This window comes from Xenopus laevis, chromosome 1S (genome assembly GCF_017654675.1).
Source record: "Xenopus laevis strain J_2021 chromosome 1S, Xenopus_laevis_v10.1, whole genome shotgun sequence".
Lineage (NCBI taxonomy): Eukaryota > Metazoa > Chordata > Amphibia > Anura > Pipidae > Xenopus > Xenopus laevis.
In genome coordinates this window covers 104,641,545-104,650,609 of record NC_054372.1, presented here as the reverse complement: position 1 = coordinate 104,650,609, position 9,065 = coordinate 104,641,545, and the positions used below count along the sequence as shown (strand labels likewise).

At 43.0% G+C, this 9,065-nt stretch overlaps 1 protein-coding gene across 1 annotated transcript; it reads right to left on the bottom strand.

The window, feature by feature from the left end:
• Positions 1 to 209: 209 nt before the first annotated feature.
• On the bottom strand, positions 210 to 6,665 carry jund.2.S (jun D proto-oncogene, gene 2 S homeolog). The gene is made up of 2 exons (XM_018239866.2): positions 6,120 to 6,665; positions 210 to 5,828 (listed from the first exon to the last, which is right to left on the bottom strand). The coding sequence occupies exon 2, from the start codon at positions 5,707 to 5,709 to the stop codon at positions 4,405 to 4,407; it is 1,305 nt and encodes a 434-aa protein (XP_018095355.1). The 5' UTR covers positions 5,710 to 5,828; positions 6,120 to 6,665; the 3' UTR covers positions 210 to 4,404.
• Between the last annotated feature and the right edge of the window lie 2,400 nt (positions 6,666 to 9,065).

Here is a 9,065-nt window from a genome sequence, read left to right as displayed (position 1 = left end):
CTGCGAACAAGCGTTTACAGCAACTAGATCAAATCTTTGCTCACTAAGCTCCACCAACATGTAAGAACAGTATAAATAAACCGATTATTAAAACTAGTGAAGCAGAAAGCACAATCATTTTGCACTAAAATTACAAAATGAACACATGTAACATCAAAAAGATACAATCTTTCTAAAGCCCGCTGTAATGCAAGAAATATATAACAATGTAGTTTAATTTCCCTTTATTTGTGTCAGTACATTAAAGTGTCAGGATGAAACTGGTTTCATATTCAGACATGTTTTAAAGAGTATACATCTGCCAGTCTTCCCTTGCTCCAAATACTTTCCCCCCCATAACTACAGTGATTCAATCAAGGTCACCACTGTTTTTTCAACTACTTTTTATTTTACACACAAAACACAAACTATAACTGAAAGTCGTGAGCCCTTTACATTTAATTTTTTTTCAGGGTTTTGATTTGTGATTAAGACTTCACAAATACTAACCCTGGCTGGAATGTACACAGTGAAGGAGGCGTGTAATGGCTCCTTGCTCCTCTGTATAACCTGCCTCTCTTCTGACTGTATAGATTTCATAGAAAAATAGAGGTTTCACTTGACATCCAAAAATCTTCAAGTTTTAAGAAATAAATAAAATATTGATGCCCACAGTATGACTGGAACTAAATAAAACAGCTTAAATCAAGACCATAAAACACTGCCTTGTAACGGAGTTCTTCTCCTGCCACTTTTTTTGGTGCACTAATCTGAGAAGGCTTCCATTCATGCTATGGGCATTCCAAATTGCAATCTGTGTGAATTGCAAACTGAATATTATTTTCAACCACTGTTTTATAGATATTTATCAAATCCTAGCAAAAATACAACATTTATATTTAGAAAATAAATATATACCATAAAAACATTTGAAAGGTTAATCTGGTCTAAGTGTTAACATTTTGTGGCAGTCAAATATATGTCTACGCATTTTCTGGATCTAGGAAATTATATTCTGTACAAATTAAAGTCGACCACAAACATAATTCTAAGCATCTTCCAGTATACACATTACAAATTTTCAATGGTTATGAAAAGTTAGTTGCAAATGTAATTGCAGTTGAAAAAAGTTTTGGCTTATGTCTTTCTGTTCTCTGAGTCCGACTCTGAAACAGTGTAGCAGAAGCGACCTCTGCTCTAGGGTTCGCTGTATTGTTTCAGGAGTAAGATCTAGGACTGCAGAGAACAGAAAAAACTAGACATATTCTAACAGCAATTTCCATTAACAAGTACTTTAAGAACCATAACAATTTTTTTCAATTATTGTATATAGAAAAATTGCTTAGAATCCTTTTAATTATGCAAGATTTGGTGGACAGAGGACCCTAACAGTTTTCAACTGAACTGTTGGGACAAGGTTCTCAATTCTGCATCAGTTAGAACATTTATTCATGTTTAAATGCAGACCTCCATGTTTAAATATTATGCATAAGTGTTATCCTTTCAGATACTGGTTTGAGTGCTGGCACCTTCTGGTCTTGCTGCCAATTAACATCAAAATATATCAAAAGACAACATGGATATGTAGACTCTATGGCAATGGCACTTTTACGGTGGTGCCATAGACCTGACTTTTTTCCAGCACTTAAAAGTTAAAAACACCATTTAATCTTTATTTTCAGAATATTTATGTCCTTACAATGTTACGCTCATCTTTAACCCTTGAGGAGACAAACACATTGTTATGGTCCCTAGATTGACTGTAGAAACATTAGATTGCGTAGAGGATAACACGTCACAAGGTATACAAAACTATAGAGCTTAGTGCAATAGCAATAAATCTCAACAAGTGTAATACTTGATGTGTTTCTTCAGGCCGACTGCAATAAATAAAATATGAAATTCGGTCTAAGCGCCTGGCATCCCAAAAACTCTAGCCGGATTCATGAAGTTACACTGAAATTACCTCTTTTGTCAAATGTTAAACAATTCAGTCTTACAAGTGCATTAAAGACAGCAAAATATCTTGAGGTAATACCTTTGTCTGTATACAGTGTCTATTTGCTTAACTTATTCCAATGTCTTCTAAGCAGTGTCAAAATGCCTGCTGTTTGTTCTGATGCCTGCACAAATCACTCTGAATGTTACATAAGAGTTGTCACTAGTTGGAGTGTTTTTCATCCAAGTACAGTAAATATTTACAAACACACGGTTTGCCAGAGAAATGATTAGCAAATGTTCTGTCACCAGCACAACCTTAATAAATATCAGTGTCAAACCCCGTTAAGATAATAAGGATATTAACTTAATGACAGGCCCGGACTGGCAATCTGTGGGTTCTGGCAAATGCCAGAGGGGCTGCAGTAAGGTCCCATAGACAATCACTAATTAGTGGGCAGGTCGAGTAGTATTTGGGCTTCTGAGTACTTGGAATGCCAGGGCCTATTTTGACTCCCAGTCCAGACCTGCTTAATGAGCATTAAAAAAGGTTAAATATACACCATTTCTCAGCCTGAGCCAAACAGACTCGTATTAAAAAATGTGCTCTGCCTGCTCTGAGGTCAGATTGACGATGGGAGGTGAAACCCCCCCCCCCCGAAATGTTGTTCTGTACTTGGAGTGGTAAACCTGGCTTAAATAAAGGAATAATTGCACAGCAAGAAGTGGTGAATTGCTTGCCTTTCCTGTGAATACTTTGCTAAGAACCCTATAAACACATTGAGAATCATTTATAAACACTGGGCAAATTTGCACCTGGGCAGTAACCCATAGCAACCAATAGGATGATTGCTTTCAGTGTTCACCCTGTAGCTGACTGAGCAAAGCTAATCACTGATTGGTTGCTATGGGTTACTGCCCAGGTGCAAATTTGCCCAGTGTTTATAAATGAGCCCCATTGCATTTCATTTCCTCAAATTGCTGTCTGTGTCTCAGGTTTACAGATAAAGAGGAGTTCATTATATGCTGTGAAGGGTAATTTAACTACCTTCTGCCCCTCCTGCAATTATACTAAAGAACTGTAAAATGAAAGCATTTTCAATTTCACTGTTCTGTGTCTATCAATTCAACAAAGAACAGATTTGTTTTAATTCAAACAATAAGCAGATTCATTTTTTAACATGCATTCTATCTATTAAGGCTCATTATGAACAGTGGTGTATATTACCCCTTTAAGCCTGCAGCGTGACATTTTAGCAGAACAGGAGCTGAAGTTTAAACAGACACAAAAAATAAGTTGAATAAACAGACACCCACAGCTGTACAATTTCATCCCTATCAAAATGCAAGGGGGTGTTGGGTGTTGACTAACCAGTCAATATCTACCCCAAAAACAAACAAAACAAAATAATGATGGGGTGTTTCCTACAAGAGCAAAACTACATTGTTCAGCTCAGAGTGGCTGATAATAATGGCAGTGTGTAATGCACTTCAAGGACTGAAGAAAAAAAAAAAAACAGTTCTCCAAATACCTGCTGATTAAATTAAGATCACTTAAAACTTACAAAAAAATAACCTTTTGGCACAAGCAGTATTAAATAAAGTCTTGCATAAGTTAGATTTCTATTTACATTCCATTTTCCAGTAACACACCCAGGCTTTAAACGTGCACTTAGCAATCCTCCCTCCTGCATAACTACACCTAAAGCAAATGGCTTTTTGCCACTTAAACAGGGAGGCCTCAGTGCAGTTCTTGTATTTTGGGCTGGGTATCCTTTCTTCAGAGCCTGAAAACCAAAACAGGTCCAGCAAGTTCATTTGTCTGGATAGAAGGGAGGAGCTGTGTAATGTGGCTCTCGGAGGCCGACTAGGGAGATCCTAATCCATTTTTATATCCTTCTAGGCATTCTGCTTTGTTACTGAACAGCACATCCATTTGAAAATGGAGCCCCTCTCAGAACATATAAAAGCTGGTGTGTGTCACTAATCCAAGCTTCAATAAAACAACATTTTATCTTCAGCTTTATCATGGAGAAACCATTACTTGTACGGTGCCTTGTGTTTCCATACATAAATTCTGGTTGGGTGCCACAGCTCCCTATTACATTGGGTGGGTCTTCCTTCTGTATATAGCTTATTCATTCCTCCAGCTTTTCAAGCACAAGGATGTCTAATCTATCCAGCTGCTGAACTACAGCTCCCAGCATGCACTGACAGGCTGTCCATGAAGGTTGGGAGTTGTAGCGCGACATCTGGAGAGCTGATATCATTGACTTAGAGAAAAGGACGTATATCCCATGTGTTTATGGTGAATAAACGGTGCAAGGAGTTCTTTTTCCATCTGCTATGGTAATGGCCGCCATTAATGGGCCCTGAAAAGCAGTACATAGCTCTGTTGTGAGGTGACGAGTGTCAGGGGGTAATCTGCTTTGTGATGTCAGTTTTGTCTGTGTTACCAGCTATGTTTTGCCTGTGGGTTCCAGTAACTCAGCAGCCCTGACTCTCTGCCGTCGCACCTTTAGCCCCTGGGGTAGATTTGGAGACCGCTATCTGGCAGCCGCTGGTCACATGGCTCATGACTTTCTGCTTCAGTTGGGACACTTGTTCCCTCAGGAGGCTGGCGGTGGAGGCCAAGTCCGAGTTTTGCGACTTGAGCACTTTCACCTTCTCCTCCAGCCTGGAGATACGCTCCAGCTTTCTCTTGCGGCATTTGGAAGCGGCGATTCGGTTTCTCAGCCGCTTCCTCTCCGCTTTGATCCGCTCCTGGGTTTCCAGATCGATGGGGGAGAGTGTAAGAGGGGAACCAGAGTCCCCGGTCCCCCCTGCGGATCCCCCGGATTGAGAGGCTCCGGCCTGTGACACGTCTGGGACGGTCTGTGGTTCGTCCAAAGGACCTCTCCCTGCGTGCAGGCGGCCCAGCCCTGGGAACTGCAGCTGCACGGCACCGGGGGACGGGTTACCGCTATATGGAGTCGGCTGGGGAGCCAGGGGGATAGGGGGGCTGAGCTGCGCGCTCGCCGGGTTGAAGCTGCTGAGGTTGGTGTAGACGGGCACCTCCCCGGCCGGGAGCAGAGTCCGCGCCACCGGGTAGGAGGGAGATCCGGCAGCCAGGGCAGTCGGGGAGATAGGCGCGCCCAGCAGCTGGTTCTGTTTGTGCAAGTCGGCCAGGGCCTTCACGAACCCGTCGACGAAACCTTCCTGCTCCTGGGTAATAACCGGCTGATTCCGGTACAAAAAAGGAGGCAGTTGTACCGCCGAGGGATCGGTACTGGCGGCGCTGGTTGCCTGGATAAGGAGCTGCTCTATTTCGGGTGGGGAGAGCTTGAGCAGGTTAAGGGCAGCGGAGGAGGCCGCGGCGCTAACAGGAAGGAGAGACACATCCGCGCCGTTCGAGTTGCTGTTACTAGTGCTCCCCGCGGCCGCATTCGGCACAGCGACGGCTCCTCCTTCCCCTGCAGCTGCCACTGGGTTATTCCCCACCGCTGTCTCCCCGCTCCCTGGCATCAACTTGAGCGGCTCTCCCGGGAAGCCTTGCTGGATCACTGCGGGACTCATGCCTTTCTTCTTCAGGTTGTTTCCCTGAATAATGATGTTGCCACTCATCAGCTTATGCTCCTGGTACCTGACTCCGGCCTCTCGGTGTGCCCCCTGCTGTTGCCCTGCGCATTCGCTACTGCCAGGAGAGCCGCCGGCGCTGTAACCCGCCATGTGGGCAAAGTCGTGCAGGTTGAGGGCATCCTCGTGGTAGAAGGGGGGTTCCAGCTTGACATGGTCAGTGCTGGTCATCATCATAGTGTGTTCCTTGTGGGCAAAGGGTTCGAGTAATCGGTTGTGTACAATGGGGTGTGTGACAGTGGGGCGGGCGGCACAGTTAGCGATGTTGCAGCTCTCTCTTCCTTATGCGGCTTCACCTGAGGACACAAAAAGAACATTGTCACCAGCCTGAACAACAATCGGACGATCCCTAAACTCGCATCTCTATATTAGGACTCTCCAAACGTTCCATTATAACTCCCAGCGGCACCCAAAAGGCTTTGGTCAGAGAGTTGAGCATCTGGATGGCCTCTGATTATATTAATAATCATCAAGACAGTAAAAGAACCCTTCCACTCCCTAGGACTAGTGTGACATGAATAGGTAAGAGATGTGTGTGCAATAACGCGTATTAATGTGATCCCACGCGCGCCTGAGCAGCACCTTACCCCGCAGCGCCGTGGGCTGGACGTGCAGATGCTGCTGGTGTTGACAGCTCACTGGTAGGGAAGTGCCAGGCACAGGCACAGCTGAAGGGATCCGGCCGCTTATCAGATGTGTCAGTACATGGATGCGAGACAGATCCCCGCCGCATGGGGATGAGGAGCTCGGCCACCACTTCCCGCTCTTCGCTGGTTTAAATAAGTTGTCGCTGCGGGGATTTTGTCACAGAAGAGCTGCACTTGGGCTTTTCATCTTGTTACTTAGCAAATGCGGCTAAATGGTTCCCTCGCTCCCTTCTTCCATTCGCCAAGGTATGAGAAGTCTGTGTCCCTCCCTGTGGCTGCTGCTGCTGCTGGCTTCTTGCATTTCCTGAAACTCCTCCAACAGAGCTGATGTCAAACGTGTTCTGGCTCCTCCTTTACTCGCGCTAAAACCACCATTGCTGCCGCTGCTACCTCTGCCTATTCTCTTATTTATACAGTGTATCTATATGTTTATTGTCTTGGCTTTTCCTATAGACCCCCAGCTGCACGTTCACTGAAGAGAATGGCACATACGGGCACCAAACCACCTGTAGCTCCTTCATGCGCGCTCTCTGGCTCTCACTCGTTCTAACAGGCAGCTCTCAAAAGGTAATGCAACCGATTTCAGCGGGATAAATATGAGAAATGCTACCAATTCATTTCGCTGTACCTACTGCCCTCCAGTTAGCGCCTCTGGAATGTACCACAATACACTGTACCTGTATCACATTGGTAGCATCCTTCCTTCAGTGTGGTTACTACCTCCCCTGTCTCTAAGTGATTCTGCAAATGCTTCTTTCACGTAAAACCCCCCAAACCTGTACTCCTATACTACATTAAACAATACTAACCAGGACCTCTGAGGGGTAACTATTGTCTCTTATAGAGTACAGCACCATCATCTATTTTTTAATATACCCCTGTTAAGCAGTGCAGCAAACCTTTTATGCATAGCTTCCTAAACCATAGGGCTGGCTCAACTTGTGGGATGGGGGGGGGGGGTGAGTATTCATTTGCTCTCCAACATAAACCTGAAACCCAGCTTGAAGATCTATTTGGAATATATTTCCTATCCCAGGTTTTCTTGGATATATATAGCTGTGTGACTGACACCAAAATGCCCCTGTATTTGTAACAAAAAGGGGCCCTTATCAAAGAATGGCCCTTTTTAGCTGAAAATAGTCTGACAACCTCTGCTTTTGAGGAATAATCAGCACAGGCAGGGAAATCATTCTCCATCCTAACAGTATAAACTGATTTTTTGTGAACAAAATTACCAGTGGCCATATACTTAGGTTGCTGTCTTAATGTGTAGGATTCATCATCCAGAAACCCTATTAGCCAGAAATTATCTTTAATAATATTCTGATATCAGCACAGGCAGAGAAAGCGTTCATCTGACAGTATAAACTGCTTTTGGGTGGACAAAATTTCCAGTAGCCATACATTTAGGTTACTGTCTTCATGTACAGGATTCCTTATCCATAAACCCTATTAGCCAGAAATTATGTATAATAATAAAAAATACCTTGTACTTGATTGTAACTAAGCTTCATGCATCCATATTGGGGCAAAACAGTCCAATTTGACTTATTTAGTGAGACAAGGTAGCGGGATCCAAATGGCAGAAAGATCCCTTATCCAGAAACCCAAATCCTAAGTATTCACCATAATAGATTCCATACCTGTATAAACTTTTAGTGTGTTCCTGGGTGAAGGATCAATCTCTGTATGTAAGATGAGCTCACTTTAATAACCAAGTAATTGCTATTAACTAATGTTACTTCTTTATGATCTACTCATTAACTGATTGGTGGAAGGCTTTTTCTGTTTGTTCAAAACCTTTTTGGTAATTGGGTTTGATTTTTTAAAATTAAGCCCTTTCTAAATTGTGCTTGCATGATCCTCAGCTGTTGAAGCTCCTGCTTGACCAGGGTCTTATCAACTGTCTGTGGTCCACCCAGAGTCTGTGAGTCTGTGATGCCACATGTGAGTCATGTAAGTCATAGGAAGGGAAGCCAGTTATTACGCACTTCTGCCCATGCATCTTCCCTTTGGGTTTATTTGCATGATGTTGATCCAGTTGGCTGATGTGTTTCACCAATTGTAATTTAAATTAACCCCAGAATACACGGAAGGCTACAAAAAATATTTGGAGGGTTTTTCTTGGTCCATAGTTCTATAATTGCAGAAGCCTTGTATTTTTCCTCTAGTGTGGATCAGGCAGAGGGAGGCAGGCAGTATTTATCAAAGATTAGGCAGTTGTTTAATTGGTGCCAGATTCCTAATGCCACTCGGCTGAACTACACAGGAGATTTTGTAGGATGTAGCTGGAACGACGGATCACATCTAATGAGTCACATGTAGTTGCATAAGTTTAGAAATAATTTAACTGATATAAAATCTCATGTGTAAACCACATGAAAAAACACGAGGGAACTTTGCTGCAATTTTCTTAGTTTAGCATAGGTTTTCTTTCTTAAAACTATTTATTATTTTATGGGCATTGGTTTCACAAAATAGACTGTTTATTATTCATTCAGGGAGACAGGTGAGCTACTAGAAAAGGACATCTGAACTGTAGCTGGGATATGTGCAGCATTTACCTTGGTTGTGCATCTTGGTCTGTGGGAGTTCCTATTAATATGGACAAATTCTGCCAAAATACACTTTCTGCAAAGAATGTTGTTTTGAAAAGAAGATGATTCATTCTATGGTAAATAGGGACTGATTGTACACCAGTCTATACCTGAAAAGTGCCCCTGTTCAGGATATTTCATACAAAATGTTTGGGACATGAGGTTTTTCTAATATGGGATTTTTTTGTAATTTGGCTCCCCAAAATCTAATCCAATAGGATTGCTTTGCCACCGATATGGATTCATGCAGCTCAGTCGGGATCAACTACAAGGTACGGTATTATTATTA

Bases quoted from the DNA above. Each gene is read 5' to 3' on its own strand.
- jund.2.S (XM_018239866.2), bottom strand. From the start codon at position 5,709: ATGATGATGACCAGCACTGACCATGTCAAGCTGGAACCCCCCTTCTAC.